General features: G+C 40.2%; 1 protein-coding gene across 1 annotated transcript in view; it reads right to left on the bottom strand.

Moving 5' to 3' along the window:
* Positions 1 to 290: 290 nt before the first annotated feature.
* CCNY (cyclin Y) overlaps positions 291 to 20,147 on the bottom strand; it is a 192,314-nt gene continuing 172,457 nt past the window's right edge. The window contains exons 8-10 of the mRNA XM_077491106.1: positions 18,109 to 18,275; positions 15,757 to 15,919; positions 291 to 13,058 (exon numbers count right to left, since the gene is read on the bottom strand). Of these exons, the coding sequence (XP_077347232.1) occupies positions 12,942 to 13,058; positions 15,757 to 15,919; positions 18,109 to 18,275 (447 nt within the window). The 3' untranslated portion in view covers positions 291 to 12,941. The remainder of the gene's footprint in view (positions 13,059 to 15,756; positions 15,920 to 18,108; positions 18,276 to 20,147) is intronic.

Raw genomic sequence — 20,147 nt, 5'->3', positions numbered from 1 at the left:
GGATCTTCCAGATGGTCATTGGCAAACTTCAGACGGGCCTGGACATACTCTGGCTTGAGCAGGGGGACCTTGCGTGTGCTGTAGGATTTTAATCCATGACGGCGTAGTGTGTTACTAATGGTTTTCTTTGAGAATGTGGTCCCAGCTCCCTTCAGGTCATTGACCAGGTCCTGCCGTGTAGTTCTGGGCTGATCCCTCACCTTCCTCATGATCATTGATGCCCCACGAGGTGAGATCCTGCATGGAGCCCCAGACTGAGGGAGATTGACTGTCATCTTGAACTTCTTCCATTTTCTAATAATTGCGCCAACAGTTGTTGCCTACACACCAAGCTGCTTGCCTATTGTCCCAGCCTTGTGCAGGTTTACAATTTTATCCCTGATGTCCTTACACAGCTCTCTGGTCTTGGCCATTGTGGAGAGGTTGGAGTCTGTTTGAATATGTGGACAGATGTCTTCTATACAAGTAACAAGTTCAAACAGGTGCAGTTAATACAGGTAATGAGTGGAGAACAGGAGGGCTTCTTAAAGAAAAAATAACAGGTCTGTGAGAGCCGTAATTCTTACTGGTTGGTAGGTGATCAAATATTTATGTCATGCAATAAAATGCTAATTATCATTTTTTTTGAAATCGTATAATGTGATTTCTGGATTTTTGTTTTAGATTGCATCTCTCAGAGTTAAAGAGTAACTATGATACAAATTATAGATCTCTACATGCTTTGTAAGTAGGAAAACCTGCAAAATCGGCAGTGTATCAAATACTTGTTCTCCCCACTGTATAATCCCTATTCACTTTACATACCTGTCCCACTGATCTTCATTCTATGGTGCCCAGAGAACACCATTCTGGAAGTGTCTGGTTCTTTCTTGGTCCACCAAAATATTGTGGTTCCTTCCACCAGCCTTTACGTTACCACGGACACAGAATTAATGTAAAGGCCAGTGGATCAAACCAGAATTCTTCACGGGGGACCAGGAATTAAACATTTTGTGCAGAACAGGTTTATAGTAGAAAGCGCTTTTCTAGTTTTGAATTTTGTGGCAGGTTTGCTTTAGGATCCTATTCAATAAATCTATCAGGTAGGCTCTCCCAATACATAACTGTTGGTATATCTATAGGAGAATGTGAAATATTTGTCCTTAAAAATCTACTTTCATTACTGACTATAAAATCCCTCTGTTTCTGTATTTTTTTAATCCAACATTTCCAACTAATACTTTGTAGGGTTTTGAGTAATATATATAGAAACCTGCATTTAAAATGCAAAAAAAAATTTTAATAGTCATTTTAGAATTAGTTTCTTGCATATTAAAGAATACAGAACAGACCGTAATGTGCCCCATAGAAAATAAATGAAGATGTTGGCCTCTATGGTGTAATAAATACATTGGAAATAAGTTTAAGATCAGCTTCATACTTATGTGTTCCTGTTGCAATGTGACTGTGCACAGGTGTGCTGGGAATGCTTATTTCTATGTGTAATTTCAAATTAATTTCTAATTTATTGCTATTGGACTCCAATGCACAACCACACCGCAAACTCACCTAACCCTCTACTGTACTACCAACCAAAACCTAATGCACTTTGTTGCAGTGCTTTAAAAAAAAAAAAAAAAAGCGTCAGGAGTGTTTTTTTTTTGGTATGTAGAAACTCGTTGTGAACCCTATAGAAGTGAATAGACATAAGATATCAAAACGGGTTGATTTACTAAAGGCAACAAGACTATGCAGTTGCACTTATTTACCCCAGAGCTTAGTAAAAAAAATAGTTTTTATTTTCCTTGAGCCCGATTGAGTATTCTTTACAAAGTAAATTCCATTTACTAATGCAAATTAGTGCAATTGCACTTGCAAAGTTCGCAGTCTACTTGTGTTTAGTAAATCAACCCCAATGTGTATTAATTAATGCACATTGATGTAAATGGGCCCTCAGTTCTTTCTTTAAACCTGTATTCACTGCTGCCTATGGACATTAATGAGCTGTCAGAACAATCCAGCCTCAGCTCAAAGCAGCACATCTAATGATTGCTAGCAGATCTAGTTCATTTTCATGAATGGAGTGTACATCAGGGCATGCAGGTGCCATTTATTTCAAGGAGAAAATAGTGATCAGGACATGATTTTTTTAACCCGCCCCATTAGTCGCTCCTTCAGCTGGATGCTTCTGTTTGAAGCTGTAGACATGAGATTATTGCTGGCTCTAGAAACTGTCACCTAATGGCTATGATTAAGTTACGGCACAGCCAAAGGGGGTGGAGGAAAAGGAGACTGTGAAAGACCATCTTTTGACAACATAAAGCAAAGTCAGGCAATCAATGGTGTTAATTTACTAAAGGCAGAAAAAAAAAAACTGTGCACTTTGCAAGTACAGTTGCACTTTTGCAAGGGCATTTGCTCCAGAGCTTAGTAAAGGGGATGCTGTGCTGACTTCCATCATCCAATCATGTGCAGGCAAAATGCTGTTTTTTTCCCCTTGCATGTGATTGGGTATTCCTTGCAAAATGAAGCTTCACCTCATTTACTAAGCTCGGGCGCAAATGCCCTTGCAGAGCGCACTGTTTTCCTTTAGCATTAGTGATTCATTATGGTTTACTTACTAAAGGCAAACAGTGCTCTCTGCAAGGGCATTTGCTCCAGAGCTTAGTAAGTGTGGTGAAGCTTCACTTTGCAAAGAATACAATCACATGCAAGGGAAAAAACTGCACTTTTGCTTGCACATGATTGGATGATGGAAGTCAGCACAGCGTCCCCTTTACTAAGCTCTGTAGCAAATGTCCTTGCAGAGAGCACTGTTTGCCTTTAGTAAATCAAACCTAATGAATCACTAATGCTAAAGAATGCAACTCAGTATAAGGGAAGAAAGACTAATATCTGGAGCCTGTTCTGCGTGACCTCCACTATTTCGGTTTCCTTCAACCCCAGTTGATATTCAAACCTCCAAGGCATGTTTGAATCGGTTTAGTTGCAGGGAGAAACCTAGTACATTTTCTTTAATTACACTAAGCTTTGTGTGAGAGGCAGCAGGGAGCCTTTGGTGTATTTTCCAGTACCATAAGCAGGCATTTTCCAGGATCACCAGATCAACAAAAGTAAGCAGGACTGGTGCAGTACAGCTTTGCTAAGATAAAAATGTAAAATATTATATAGTTAGGCTATAAAAGTATCCCAAACCTTTATTTCCTATTTTATCTGGAATATATCTTAAAAGAAAGATCAGGTTGACCTAAAAATAAAAATGCCAGGCCTTTGTCTTCAGTAAATTTATAATGTTGGCCTCTTTTTTTTTTCAAAGCAGAGGTTAAATAATAAAAGCACTGCAAAGCAGCAGGTATAGATTTCACACAGGTTATATAAGTGAATGTGATTTTACCACTTGCACAAAAAAGGATCCCGACTCAGTGGGGTTGATTTACTAAAACTGGAGAATGCAAAATCTGGTGTAGCTGTGTATGGTAGCCAATCGGCTTCTAACTTCAGCTTGTTCAATTAAGCTTTGACAATAAAACCTGGAGGCTGATTGGTTTCTATGCAGAGCTGCATCAGATTTTGCACTCTCCAGTTTTATTAAATCAACCCCAGTGACTCTACTGGGTGGTTCTAATTTTACCACATTCATCCTTCACTATTAGGCCTCTTGTACACGGGAGTAAAAACATGAGTTTTTTATTTATCTGAAATGAGATGCATCACTGTTTATGGAACTGAGTAAAGATCAATATTACAGCTTACAGTACAAACAAAAATAGAATATTTTTCATTTGAGTGGAGTAATTTACTCATATGCACGTGTTTACATGAGTATAAATGAGTATATTACAATACTTACAATACTTGCAGTGAAGAAGAATTTCACTCGTCTATACACTTATGCACCTATAGGCCTCTTGCACACTGCAGTTTGAGAAAACTCAGTACAGCATTTTTTTTTAATGATCTAAAATGCAGCCCAGTGTTTACAACGTGCCTGTACACACAGGTGCGTAAACAACCACTGCATATTCTTGAGTAAAAAAAAATCTGCGCTCCCGGTATGCGCAAATGCGCACAAATGAGCATAAATATTCATGAATTTTCCCTAGGAATGTACTCATCTACCAACATTACTCAGGCCTTTACACAGTTTTTGGCCCCTTGCACATGGGCGTCCTGAGTAAACATCAGTAAATTATGATGCCCATGTGCAAAGGGGCCTTCGTTTCCATTTGAATGTTAGAACATTTTGAAATGATTGATTTCATATAGTATAAGTATCCAAATAGATCTAAACCCTAACTAGAAGACATTTCGTTTTGCTCAACCACTGTATATCAAACAATTACTGCATTTTTATTCTGAAAAAGCCCCCCCTCGGCTTATACTCGAGTGAGGCAAAAGGGCCCAGCTGCCTGGCGGGCATGGGAGAAGGCAGGGGCGGGTGCAGGAGAGCTCTGTGGCTGCGGTGGCTTTTAGAATGTGTGTGAGTTTTTATTGTGCTGACATCAGGCTTTTTGCTGCCCCCTCTGTTAAATTCCTGCAAGTGCACCCCTCGTGTGTCCTGCAAAAGAGCTGGGAGTGGGACAAGGAACACTGCCTAACAAGTAAGGGCTCTTCTACAAGTAGGGGAGGGGGGGGGGTTGTGTGTGTCTGTGTACATGTGTGTGTACGTTTAGATGTGTGTGTCTGTGTAATTTACCAGTAACTGCTGCATTTCCCACCATAGGCTTATACTTGAGTCAATAAGTTTTCCCAGTTTTTGGTGGTAAAATTAGGTGCCTCGGCTTATACTCGAGTATATACGGTAAATACAATTCTATTTTCAGCTCTTTTTTGCATCTCGGTCCTACTGATCTCCTGCAGTCTATTTGCAGCCCACTTGGGCTGCACGGTTCTCTGATGATGACAATAGCGGCTGTTACTTCTCTTTGGGAAGAGCACAAGACAGGGTGACAATGCATAAGAGCTGTCAGGAGAAAGGGGCAGAGTATTGTCATCCCAGAACAAAGAGCATAATTGTGGGATCACCAGGTATTATTTTTAAAAGCCACACATTTTTAGAAAATTTGAAAATTACTGCAATCAACAATACTTCTATAGTTTCATCAGCTCATGCCTTTTGCAAATAGCGAAGGTGCCTTGTTACAAAGGAGCAATTGGTTTTCCTAACAGCTACGTCTACAGTGCAGCTAACAAGAGATGAGGTCACTCCTCCTTCTCTATGCTGTGACTGGTTATTTCAGCTGATTGGAAACTAAGAGAGCCAAAAAGCAGCTTAAGCCTTGTACACATGGGCCCCAAGTAAGTGTATGATGTATTACATATTCCTGCAGCTCTTCTTTACGTTTTCCATCAATGTTTACAGCATTGTATTAGAATCAATGAAAATCTGGATAAATGGATCAACCATATTTACTCCTATTTTCTCACTCACAGAACCTTTTGCAGAACATAAGAAATACTGACATCAATAAAATGGGATTTATACCATTTTTAAAAGCGTTTTTCATTTTCGTTTCCTGCAATATATATAATATATACACATACAAACAGATTTATGCTGTGTTAAGGTAAACATATACAGTCTGAAAATATTGCTTGCAAAATGGACCAAGTTGCTTTGAAAAGGAATATATCAAACAAAGACTTTAAAAACAACCATTCCCATTACTTCAATTCATAAAAAAATATATCAATGGCTGTTGTGTTTGCCACAACCTGGGGCTTGGCTTTGAAATGTCACTGCATTGAGGTACAAGGGGAGCCGGCTACCTTAGGACAACGTGGCCCAATTGACTTGTCATTACTACCAGGGTTATCTGACAATATAAAGAATAACTCTAATGTAATCATAAAGCAATGCATTATTTGAAATTATGATAAAGGATATTGTTTTAAACTATGTAGCTGCTGAAATCACTAAATACAATCAATTATCACTTTTTTTCCTTAGCTTACAATCAGAAAATGGAGTTGATTTACTAAAAATGTTGAGAATTTCAATCAATAGAAGAATCACTTCAATTATACAATCATGTAAAAAGCTAATTCCTGATTTATCTTCAAATGATTGGATCTTCAAAGCGAACAATGCTAGAATTTAAGGAGTAAATATTCTCAATTCCTTTAGAAAAGCAACCCCATGGTATCAACTAGCTAACAGGTTCATAGATTATTGGGTTGGATTACTACAGGAGTTCACTAAAGTAAGCCATAGATTATACACATTTCAGTTCCTTACACCGCTAGTGGAAGGAAAGAAAATTGCTCAATTTTCCCATCAATGCAGTCAGTATTGATGGAGAAATCCCTCCTGGAGTGATATTGTATTCTGTAGGCGTGGAGCCTTCCCTGCAGAACACAATGATCATTGATTGCAAACTGCAACCTGCACAAGTGTGAATCAGGCCTTAAAGAGCGTTGCAGCACTGGAGCTAGTGTCCAGGCAGTAGATAACCTGTACTTAGAGGCTGTGCATCTGTCCCTTAGGCAGTTCCCCTTTTGCTCCCATCCCTTGTCCTAGAGGGGGAGGAAACAAGGTGGTATGAGCCTTTTACAAAGAGAGACAGAGTACAGATGATCACTCTATGATCAGCAGCCAGCCACCTAGGGAGGCCCAAATGAAGACCCACCACCACAGGCAGTGACTGCATGCAAAGAATCCAACAGGCTGGTTGGACTGAAGTCGTCCATGCTTACCAGCCAAGATTCGATCCGTCTATGGCAGGCTTTAGGAAGGTAAATTTTCACTTGGTAAATAAGGTGAAGCTTTGCTCATTTCCATGACCAATCACACTAATCTGCAAGTAAAAATTTTTATTTTATTTTTTCATTTCTCTTGCACATAATTCTGTATCCAAAGTAAACATAGCTTCTCCTCATTTACTAGCATTCACTTTACTAACAGCAACCTCTACAATTTTAGTAAATCAACCTGTAGGAGTCTGTGCCTATTCCTGGCACTACATCCTGATCATGAACCATACTAATTACACAGGCTCATTATAGGCACTACTCAAGCAAGTCCCCTCAACTTTTCTGTGATGTCCCTGGTCTGTAATAACAAAAGCCATGCAGTCAGTTGCACATTTGTCTGCCCTCTCCTTCTCGAGACTGATCCGTTTTTGAGAATTTATTACTTATTAAAAAAAAAAAAATTCTACTTACAGGCAAAAAGGAATGGCCAAACTCTTACACACTCTCTCACTCATACTAAATACATCCACATTATAAATATTTTATATATTTATATATATCCTAAAGAATGACTTATGACTTACAAATGCACTTTTGGTTCAGAACGAAGACAGAGGGCATCGAATGAAAAATAGTCATGAAGTTTTCTTTACTTTTCCTCTTCTAGAGGAAGCCACGTGTTCCAGGGGAAATGTAAGGTGGCAAGTTCCCAGTAACTTTATAAACATTTATTATACAGTTGTCTACCTTTGTCCTTAAATACAATAAGTAGATCGATGTCAAGAAAAAGGTAAACTCAGGAATAGATATACATCACTATCTTGTGAAGAGGTGTGTTTTTTTTTTTAAAGTCAGTTCAGTTTAAACATAAAGTGACATTTGGCTCAGCTAGTGATTGAAATGAATAAGAATAATTAGTAATAGGGGATATTTATGGGTCATGGATCACACATTTATAACAGTGGGGAAACACCCCATGGGGTTGATTTATTAAAACTGGAGCATGCAAAATCTGGTGCAGCTGTGCATGGTAGCCAATCATCTTCTAACTTTGGCTTGTTCAGCTAAGCTTTGACGGAAAAAAACCTGGAAGCCGATTGGTTTCTATGCAGAGCTGCACCAGAGTTTGCGCTCTCCAGTTTTAGTGTATCAACCCCCCCTATGTTTAATGTGTCTGATACTGCAAGGCAAAACAATGAAATCATCAGCTTTGTAAATAGGTTCTTTGGATTAGGTGTCGGAGGAAACCGTTTGTGTTTTTTTTTCATTACTGTGTTCATTTTAGAGAGATTGCCCCCCATCTCCTGTCCCAACACAGCAAGTTAGTAGAATCTTCCCAAAGGGGACACAGACCGCAAAAATTATCGTCCAACCTTTCCCTTGTTTATCTAACACTATACAAAGAAAAATGTTAGCTTTAAACTTTCCTTGTTACAATTGTTATAGATATCTACCAAATGCTTGCACAGACACAGCTATGTAATGTTATTCTACAGTTAAAGCTTTGCAAAGCTCCTAGAGATAGGTAATACATGAGGCTCCTGTCTTAGAGCTCATTCAGTTTGGCATTGACATCCGTCCTATGTGCCACTTTTGTCTGCATCCACCTTGGAGCTGCATGCAGGCAGCCTATAAAAGTGACCGTTCAACTCTTAACATTTGAATCACTATGCTCACGCAAATCGCCCCAAAGACACCTGATCTCCCACATCTACACTTTGCTCCGTGGGGGAATCCGACCAGCCGACAACCAGACCCTCACACAGCTCATGGGAAAAAGACTTAAACACAACTCTCACAGAGGACAATTGGGAAGATATCTATACATATGCACACAAAGGCTCACTGAATGTAGCAATACAAGAAAACGGATATAAAATAGCAACCAAATGGTATAGAACGCCTGGCCGCCTACACAAATTCTCACCCTCAATTCCGAATATCTGTTGGAGATGCAAAAAGGAGATAGGATCAATGATCCATATATGTTGGGAATGCTCCCTAATTCAACCGTTCTGGAAGGAAGTCCATTCAATTATCTCACTATTAAGTCACCACCTATACCTTAAACTACAACCCAGCCCAATATCTTCTATACCACTCAACCCTCTCTAAAAAAAAGTCTACTTCAAATCACTGGCCATGCACATGGTCAATGCGGCCAGATTGTGTATTCCAACACACTGGCGATCTACAGACATCCCCTCCATAAGGGAGTGGTTGACCGGGGTGGCGAAGATAGAGGAGATGGAAGAATTGATCTATACCTCCCAGGAACGCTTGCAGAAATTCTCTACCATATGGGCCTGCTGGAAACACTTCCAGACCGCAGAAAAATATAAGACATACTGTCCCCTAGTAACTAAAGCTACCTAGATAATACGCAAGAGTCTGATACATTAATGGACCAGGAGGGGGTGGCACCCACCACCTCTCTTCCACTCTCCCCTAACCTAACTCTCCCCGTCTTTTCCTAAATCTTTTCACCCGCCTATTCTTTTATACTAAAGCCCTAATCTGTTTTTAGAGCACATTAGCCAAACAAAAATGATCCGGGGACACCCCATTTAACACTTTGGAACAGCTGCCACATCATAATGGTCAAGAGATACTCTATCTCATGTACCCAGGTTGGACCTGCTGATATTGGTCCCATGGGTATCACGTCATCTCACAAAGTTACTTGACCTAGCTTGGATGTCCCCCCCTTAAAAACTCAATAGATAAACATATGTTTGACTTTACCTATATTCTAGCAATATATGACTAAATCTGTATCGCAATATTCTACTTACCATGACCCATACCACTGTAATTCATTCTGTGTTTTCTGCTGTACAAGCGGTCATGGTGGCATCTTTGTATTTGATATGGATTTGTTACTAACTTGTATACTCTGTGTTGCTTTCAATAAAATACTTTGTGGGAAAAAAAAAAAAAGTGACCATTCATTACTTGGGACACTGCTCTAGACAGACATCCAAAAAGTCTGGTGACTCTCACTGTCTGGTGCAGGCAGAGAATAACTCATCCTGGCTCTGTACAACTCCTGCAAAAAAGAGATGAAACCAGTGCACACCAGTACAGCCCAAATGGAGGATCAGCTAAACACAGCTTCAGCCCAGCTCCATCCAAGCCACTTCCACCTATGTGTTTCACCCCACCCACAGGGCTTAGTCGTGAAGGTAGGACTAAGCTCTGTGGGCAAGGCGAAGCACACTGGGGGCATGGCCCAGATGGTAGCCATGTTTACTGAGATATAGAATTGGACGCAGATGTAGCGGCTGCATGGAAAAAGTTGCATTTCAAAATTTGATGTGTGTAAGAGCGGGTGCATGGATTCAAATGTAGACAGTGTGGCTGTGTCTGTGCAGCAGCTGCATCTACATTCACGTCAATAGCCTGCCTGCACGCAGCAGCAAAATGTATGCAGATGCACAAAAAAGCAGCTCAGCGTGCAGGATGGGTGTCAATGCAGTCTGAATGAGCCCTTTTTGAACTTGGCTACATAACAAAATGGAACAATGGAATGATCCAACGTTAATGCAGCAATCTCCCCCCACTGAGCTATAGTGTTCTTACAGGGGGCCGGCCACCCGCCAGAACACTCCGGTCAGCGATCTCTGCCATTGGCTGAGAGCTCGGATTGGGAACCGGTCGGCTGCTGGTTCTCCAGCATGCTTGTCTGACAGAAGCCACCCACATAGCCGGCTTCTGTTGGACCGGCTCCCATACACATGGGCCAAATGTCGGCTGGTTGTTATTGAACTGGCCAATTTTGGCCGGCATTTAGCCCCTGTGTACAGGGCTTTAGCATTCCACAGTTCTGCCTCTAACATGGTAAAAAGATAATTTGCTGTTAGGCAATTATATATTTACAAAGCTGTTGATTTCACTACCATGCCACTCAATATTAAATGTGGCAAAATACGTGGCCACGATTTAAGTGAGTGCTTGACATAGGATAGCAGGGTGGTGCCAGGGTGCTATCTGAATATACAAAGATCGATGACTTCTGTTTTGGTCTGCATGATGAGAAAATGCATTGGTCATATACATTTTTCTAAAGTTTGGCATTGATTACAACATTCTTGGAGCAATTTTTTTTTTTAATCTCTGATAAAAAAAAAAAATCGGCAACAATAAAGGGAAAAAAGGGGAGATTCTGGAACCACTGAAACTGACCAGATAAAAACACAGTTACAGCGGGAAGAAAAACTTGGCTGATGTCTTTATGTAAGATAGTGGTTTTCATGTTAATGGATTAAAGGCCTACCTATATTATTACACCTTAAGGACCTGCCTGATTACTTTGGACCCTCAGATTCCATCGTTCACTTTTCCAGTAAGGGTCAGTAAATGCTCCACTGGACAGAATGAATTTATAGTATTTGGTCCACCTGTACATAGCCCAGCACACATAGTCAAGTATGAAAGACTCCTATTTCCTTTGAATGTGGAGAAAATATAAAAAGGAAAAACAAGAGAAAAAAAAAAAAGAATAAACAGCAATATATATCATAGTTCATAAACACTGCTTCAACAGAGTGGTCCTAAATAAGGTGAGAGAAATCAGGGCAGCATAGCAGCTAAGTGACTCAAGACTTCAAGTGACTCAAGACTTCAATGGATACTAAATGCATGGAATGTTCCCATGTTTGCAGGTTTCCTTTTGTAATTCAAAAGTATATTAGATAGTTAGCCAACATCTGACCACTTTGAAAGTACAATTGGTAAGGACACCATCACCACAATAATATCCAGTGCAGGAGCTCAGAGGGAATAGTGACATCACTTCCTACATCATGTGACAGTGCTTGAGCCTAGCTACCAAATACATAATGGGAGAAGGTCACATGTTCCCTATTCCCTGGAATTATTGGGTATTTTGCAGTAGCGGACAGACAATGAGCATCGGGGAAGCACTAGAGAGATGAGCAGAGTGGTCAGCCAGTGGGCTTTAAACAAACACTGTCACCATGCTCTAAATAGACACTGTGGGTTGATTTACTAAAACTGGGGGATGCAAAACCTGGTGCCGCTGTGCATGGTAACCAATCAGCTTCTAACTTCAGCTTGTTCCAGTTTTTTTTTGGGCAAAGTTTAATTGAAGCTGATTGGTTTCTATGCAGAGCTGCACCAAATTTTGCACTTTCCAGTTTTAGTAACTCAACCCCTGTATCTCTTCAAACAAGAAATTACCCTAGGAGAAGTATCCCTGTGGGAATTGTTAAACAATTTAAGCAGACCTATATGCAAATATTAACTTAAAATGAATATGTTATAAACCCCTCATTAGTAATACACTGGCTTTGATATTTTCAGTGCACTGAGCTATTTTTCCTGTTTCCACTTGTTACAAAAGAGAAATCTTATCATTTAACTAAACACCTGTCTGCTTGTAGCTGTCATTGTCTGACTTACAGGTTGTTCCAAGGAAGTTACTTTGCTTACAGGCACTTCACTGACCTGGAATTAGCATGCAGTTTAGGCAGTGGCTGTCTCCATCAGATTGCTTTTAATTATTGACAGATTCTCTTTAAAGATATGCCAACAATCTTGCTGAAGGAGGAACAAGTAGTTGAAGGGCTGAAATAATTGTGTTGGTAACATAACCAAAAGCCTAGGCTTTTGCACAACCTCTGCTAAAGGGCACAGTCACCCAATGTGAACTCCAATCCTTTCCTTCAAAAGAAGATGACATGACAAAATGCCTTGACTTTTGGCTATGTAGTGTTTCTTTGCCAAAAATATTTTTATGCATTGATTTTTTTTTTTTGTATGAAGTTGTGTAACATTTCTTAATTGCACGTTTCCATATGGTCTGCATTAGCTCCACCAATATAGCTGAGATCCTCCTATTAGATGCTTATCGATATACCCCAGAATACCAGCATCTTAGTTACGACCACCCTGTGTACACATATATCACACAACTAACTTTCATAGGTGTCCAAGTTTGTGTCCAGCATTTGATTTTCGTTAACTTCCTTTTCAGTTTCTGTCTTTTCTTACAAGGTTGTCATCAGAGCAGGATATAGAGTGATGGTCTGTCCAAATCATTGAGAGGAGTGTGAAACAAATGACATGGCTTTATATTGTTTGCAGAAAGTGACAGATGTATCCCATCTTTGTGATAGGGAGGCACTGTAGGGGAGGCTTGCCAACTATTCAGAATAGAAAAAGATGTCCAATTTCCCGAGACAAAGACAACAAGGTATCCACAAATCAGTATGTGAGACACAGTAGTCTGCAAGGTGGAGCCAATGTTAGGATACGATGGCGGGAGACCATCGTACAATAGTCAGGTTATCAGCACTTGCAGAACGTCTCTTGGCCAGTTTTCGGAAGTCCTTGTACTTGTCCTCACACAGGCGTGAAATTGCCTAAATGTAGAAAAAACAAACATAGTAAGTGTACTAAAAGATGAATAGAGTAATGTGGACCTTTAAAATACCATCTTAATTAAAAAAACAAAAACAAAAAGGCCAATGCCTAGCTTCCCTGCACCATTGTGCTTTCTGAGTGACTACAAATGTACCTTAACCCCTTGTCTACCAGGGTACATATATAATCATTCTGGTCTTCAACTGGTTTCTGAGTGCACAGATGGACTTTCATTATAAAAGCTCCAATAGGGATTCACAGCTATCTTGCCGCTATCAATTAAACTCAGCATGGGAGGTCTTGGCACGTAGGCTGGCCATAGATTATAATTTTTTTTTTTCCCATTAACCAGCGAAAGAAAAACAATTTGCTGATTCCTCCCACCAACACACTCGGTGCTGATGGGGGTAACTTTTCCGCAGCACTAACTTGTTCTGACAGCAGGGAACCTTCCCCAATGGCAGAATACAATGATCAGTGTTGCCAGCCATAGCCGGCGGCACTAATCGTTTGGGAAAAACTAAACAGGCTAGTTGTAAAGAAGTCATTAAATAATTCAATAGATCGACTTCTGTACAACTAGTCTATACATGGATTGAAAATTTCAATCCATGTATGGCCGGCTTTAGTACTCCTATTCAAGGTATACTAAATGCATTGCATTTTCCCATGTTTGCAGGTAATTCAAAAGTATACTAGATCGTTAGCCAATGTCTGACCACATTGAAAGTAAAATCGTTAAGGACACCACCGCCACTAGAATACCTAGTATCCTAATACTCGAGCCTAGCCAGCCTGTCAGGTTTTTCCTGAAGAAATAGTGCCGTCGGCTATAGCTGGCAACACTGCTCATTGTATTCTGCCGACGGAGAAGGTTTCCCCGCAGGCAGAACACATTAGTTCTGCAGGAAAGATTCTCCCATCAGGGCTGAGTTTGTTGATGGGAGGAATCAGCACATTTTTTTTTTCAATTAACCAGTGAAAGAAAAACAAAGTATAATACGTGCCGAGACCTCCCATGCTGGGATGCTAATAACAAGCAAAGAGCAGACTGATAGTGTAGCAGATTTGATGTAGAAATAAAAGGAATAAAAATGGACTTGCAAACCTAAAGGACAGAAGTCGCTTACTTTGAAGCCTAAATCCAGTCTAGGAGACCCCACTGATCTTGGCCCATAACTGGAGTGGGCTGAACAGTGTTTCGGGATGTTTACTGACCTGCTTAGTCATTGTAATACAGTAGAAGGAATCCTGTTCAATCAAGTGAACTGAAAGGAAACATAATCCCTTCCATTCTGATGCCTGAGGCCTTCTTGTACCACTTCTGCTCCGAACAAGCCGCAGTACTCTGCAGCCCATCCTGGCACTGGCCATGGTATATGGGCAATTTCTGTCTTCTAGTTTTGTGAGTGCCCTTTTATTCCCTTTATTACTACCTTAAAACTGCTACACTACCAGTTTGCTTGGTATTAGGAATTTGTTCATGTAGACTTGTAAAGTTACTGAAAGATTCACTTTAAGATCAGAACAATCAGATCAGATAAGAACAAAGCCAGCAGTTGAAATAGATTTTCCCAACCCTTCTTTCCCTCCCTCTTTATTGGCCAGAATGTGCAACCCAACAGAAACATGCATCCTTGAACACTTTGAAAAATTGCTACTGGATCATGTGGCTGGGTCATGTATACACTGCTAGCCACCATCTGAAACTTATAAGCAGTCATAGTTTCCTATATGGCTAGACAGGAAGCTAGCTGTGTGCTGAAAATATAACTCCTCCTTAATACTGCCTTTATATAACATATATATTGTTTCTGGAAAGTCTAAATATTAATCTAGGTTATTAACCACCTCCCATCCGAGCCAATTCTGCCATTTCTCTCATACATGTAAAAAGCTGCATTTTTTTCTAGAAAATAACCCAACATTTAAAAAAAAAAACATTTTTTAAAACGGAGTTCCAGCAGTTAATGTGTTTATTAAAAGTCAGCAGCTACAAAAAGTGTAGCTGCTGACTTTTAATAAACACACACTCACCTGTACCACAGTCCAGCGATGCGGCCGCCTGAAGCCTTGCCTCTCTCCCTCTCCACGGCGCCGGCATTGCAAGTGTGGGCACCCAGATGTGACAGCTTGCGGCTTCACAGCCGGGGTGCACACTGCGCATGCACAAGTCACGCTGCATGTCCTGAATAGCCAGGCAACCTAGGAACTATGACGTGCCCAGAAGATGGCAGGGAGGGAGGGGGAGAGGAGAACTTCTGCTAGTGGTGCTGCGAGCAGAAGTGGGAGCTGGGTACCTGTCAAAACTAGGTACCAAATCCCCCCCCCATAAAGAACATACCAAATGTGGCATGTCAGGGGGTCAAGAATCCTTAAAGCGCAAGTTCCACTTGTGGGTGGATCTCCACTTTAAGTAGAGACCCCGGAGAATAAAATGGTGGTTGTTACAATTTTTTATGTCACACAATATTTGCGTGCATGGGTACATCTTAAGGATGGGAAGCAGTTAAAACTCTTTTTACTATAGTTAGATAAAGTTTAGGGGTTTAAAAAAAAAGTTCCAGAAAGATTTGTTCTAAAGCTTTGGGGCAGTGTGCAATGTTAGTTAAACTTATAACATTATCTTATACAGGATGCTATTGAAGCATAATATACAGAGTCCTTCCTTAATAAGAGCTTATAAAAGTTTAATACCTCAAGTTTACATGCACGATCCCGGCTCAGGGGCTCGAGTGGAAAGCTAAGGTTGTTACCCTCGGCCAGTGACCGCAGATCAAAATAATACTTGGCATAAACACTGGACGGAACATTGATGTTGAATTGCAACAGCTCCAGGAACTGACGCTCCAGCTCATTCCTAGAAAAAAGAAACATCAAAACCATAGAAAACGAATACAATCTTCCGTGACACATCAGATACCTACATCTGCATATACTAAAACATAAACCTAAACAGACCCTGGCACCAGACTATTAAAATAAATAGAGATTTCTGATAAGATTATATATATTTAATTCATGTTATTTACCTGTATAGACATCCAAAACCCCTGAGACTTTCTGCCAGCTTTAGGGCTCATTCACACCATATCTGCATGAAAACTGATGAGAAAACTGCACAGATTTCACTTGCAGAGACATCAGTTTCACATCAGTTTTCATGTGCGCCAGTTATATGCCCTATTCACACCAATGTTGATGTCACGTCAATTTTTTTTCCTGTGCAGGAAACTGCATACACGTTGCAGATTCCAGCGCAGAAAAAGACAGACATGTCTGCCACATGGTGTGAACAAAGCCTAAATGTGATTTAAGCAACCCCAGCAGACTGCATGGGCAAACCACAGATTAACTTAAAAACCTTTTCTCTGAGCTGGGTGCTTCTCTGTTACTGCAGGCTGTATTTGGATAGCTAGTTCTGAAGCCAAGCTTGTAAATAAGGATCAAGAAGCCAGCTCTGGTTTTCTTATAGGTCAAAGCAATATTGCTTGGTACTAATACACATTACAATGTCAGCCTGTGATTTTGGGGATACACCACCACCTTGTGGCTATAGTGTGAGAAACACAGCAGCACATGATATGCAGCATATATACGATTTATTTAGCTAGTCAGTCTTTTTCAACCAGAGTGCCCAGGCACCATGGGGTTTTTTCAGGGATGCCTTGGCAAAATGCCTAAAAATTGCCCAAAAATTTATAAAAGCCAGCAGGTGGATCAAGCCTGCCTTTTAGTTACACAAAGCCACAGGATTTTATTGTACATCATTTCAACCTTTCAGCCACCGGCGTCCTAACAACCAGTGTTTGTTGATCGCCTGTACAGCATCCTTGTTTTACCCTCCCCTGCCCATCTCCGTCAACACTGGGGTCGCATTAGCAGAGTGATGGAGAGAAACTGAGGGATAGGAGAAACACTGGAATACTAGTCGGTATTAGTAAAAGTGTATTTTCTTTGGAAGAATAAATCACCTCTAATGTTGGGTGTCCTATGCGTGTCGATGGTGCCACATTACTTAAAACTATTAGAATAGTTTTTTACATTTTAGAATGGGGTTCTTTGAGACCGTCCATAATTTTAAAGGGTGCCTTGACTGAAAGAAGTTTGAGAAACACTGATCTAGCTTTATGTTCTGCACATTCTGTGATACCCTTGGAGGGAGACTGAAAGAGGGAAGAGATGGAAAGGGAAAGGAACTCTTGAAATAATGGGGTTCAATTAAACCAGGTACATTTTATGCATGGGGTGTTTATTCCTTGTGTAGGCTGTTACTTTGCTACAACTAGTAAAGTTTTCTAGTGCAATCTAAAAACACTGTCACAACTGATTAAGACAGGTACCTGGTGTGACAACAAAAAACAAGACATTAAATAGTGGGGATGAGCTGTAACCCAAAAATACTGTGGTGGTAAAGTGATCCTGTTACTCTGCTGATGCCATACTGTATCTGAGCACCACACACCAAAAGCACTATTAATTCATTTTTACAATTCAAAGCAAATTCCCCCATCCACCTATATTTTGTTGGGAAATTACTTTGAAAAACACCCCCCAAACATTTCTGAATGTGGCCATCTTGAGTAAGGGCAGATTACGTCCTGGAATTCATCTGCTCTCAGACCAGGCATGCAGACAGGAGGGTGTGCTTAGCTGAGAAAGCCCCTTCTCCCCCCTCCAGATGAAAGAAAGAAAGAAATGCCCACGAAGACTCCTAGGATGTATGACATAATTTCCTTGGCCTAGGCCTGGAAACAAGGAATAAACTGAAGAAATGTAAAAAAAAAATAATAATAATTTAAAACAAGTAAATATGATAAACTTTCCTATTTAATAATGATAGCTTCATAAGGAATAAATATTCATTTTAATTGAGATAATTTAGTTTGGCAAAATGTGTGATGTGGTGTTGGAATGACTCAGCCTCACAGTGACATCCCAAGATCCTGGAGCACTGATAGGATAATAATTGATTCAGGTCTCTATACAGGTGACAGGTCAACATTATTGGAAAAAGCGTTGATGCTCCTAGAAAGAGAAAGAACTCACATGTCCTCCACTGTGATGTCCTTCAGAATCTGACAATAGTCCACATTCCACACTGCCTGGTCATCCCAAACCTTAGAGGCTAGAAGGATTGCGCCCAAAACAATCCGTTTCCAGTTGGCTGGACAAATGTCTATTTCTGCGTAGGTTAACAGTCTTTCAAAATAAACCTTAAAATAAACATATTACCAGATTAATGTATATAAGCACTAAGCATTCATAATACAAACCATCTACCAGGAGAGGTAGGTAATACAACATATACCTGGATCAGAAGACTTCCACTCATCTAGGACTACTTCGGCATGCAGAAGGGTATACTTGGCCTTGGAATCCCTATATAATAGCCAAGACCACCCATTCCTCCCCTTCCATTCCTTCCATCAGCAGAAGGTCCAACGATTATGGACATTGGAGAAGCAGTAGAGCTTTTTCAGTATCAGTAGTTAAAGTAGACAACTGAGAGACCAAAAGTAGGCCAGCCTACTGTGCATCACCTTAAAAACCCAGTAGTCCTTAGGATACACAGTACTTTGGAAAACACTGAAGCAGAGGACCCCCAGAGGCGAGCCCATATCTATATACCACACTTGGGAGGTAAGATGATATGCTGGTTTAAAGCATATATAAGGTGAGAGGCCAGAGAGCACAGAGGTGACACGGGAAGAAGGGGCTAAGTCACCTAATTATATGCTTTCTCAGACACTGGGGAAGGGATAAACCAAGCCACCGATCTAGATCCAAGGACTTTTTTCCAACTAGACACTTTCTGTAAAGATTTGTGTACATTTCAATACCTCAATACTTCTATGTTCATTTGATTGAGCGTCCAGCCTTGGGCTTGGTTTTCCATTCATCTATGCACTAATAGCACTTTATTCACTATATAAGAATTAATGTTCTTAATTGTACTTCTATGTTTATTTGATTTAGTGGCCAGCCTTAAGACACATATTTTTTATTCATCTATGCACTAATAGCACCTTTTTCACTATATAATAATAATAATAATTATATCTGATTGTATGATTCATTATTTGGGAAGGATATGCACTATTGATTGTGCACCACTTGCAGCCAAATTGGAGCAACTGATTTTTTATGAACAGTCGTTTTATTTACATATATGGACTATTCTTGAACACACTTTGAATATGAGACGTACCCACAGGAATTACTACAATATATATATATATATATATATATATATATATATATATATATATATATATATATATATATATATATATATTTACTTATTAAGGACAGCGCAGTACTACCCCCCTTTTCTCGCATGTTATATTAGCCCCGGATAAGCTATTAGTGATAGCAGCTGTTCAGTTTTCTATTTCTTACACTTTTTTAAAGTGGTAGCGCATGAGTAACACATTATATAATTTCACACTACTATGGGGCTGACCAGGGTTGTCAATGAGGGAGCCCAAGGCAGACCCACCTACTCAGCTGCAGCAAGAAGGCATCGTTATCAATGGCAGCATTAATATTAAATATTAATATGAAAAGGCCAAATTACATATATAAAAGCTGCATGCAGCAAGGGTGAACTACATGCTGGTACAGATGTTTTATTTATCTGTATAAGGTGCCTGGTTAGCTTATTACACCTTCATTTTTCTAGATACAGCTACCCTTTGATGGATGTGAACCTCTATCCATAACAATATGTAAATATATTACTGTAAATGAGCCCTTATAGACTTCTGTAGCTGCTTTGGCCTAGGGTTGTCACATGAAATGAGTCACATGGTCCTCCTTAATCAGATGTATTGGGTATTAACTGAGGTCACAGCTGTTGTGCCCAACCTCTGCTCTGGGGGGGGGGGGGGTCAAGGCATCTCCCTCTATTTCCTTTACTAGCTATGGCAGAACTGTGCAGAGAAGCTACAAAAGCCAGACAAAGGTTCACTTTTCCATGAGTCCCATGAGCTTGGCCATGGGATATCAGATCATATGACCATCTAAAGGAGATCCCTGTCAAAAATCTTTACCAGTGCCGTTCCATCAGCAGCTATGCCACTGCC

Source organism: Lithobates pipiens, unplaced genomic scaffold, assembly GCF_037356315.1.
Source record: "Lithobates pipiens isolate NorthernLeopardFrog02 unplaced genomic scaffold, aLitPip1_a1.2 Scaffold_19, whole genome shotgun sequence".
In the NCBI taxonomy this organism is placed as follows: domain Eukaryota; kingdom Metazoa; phylum Chordata; class Amphibia; order Anura; family Ranidae; genus Lithobates; species Lithobates pipiens.
The sequence above is the reverse complement of the archived record's forward strand: the minus strand, read 5'-3'. Positions and strand labels throughout refer to the sequence as shown.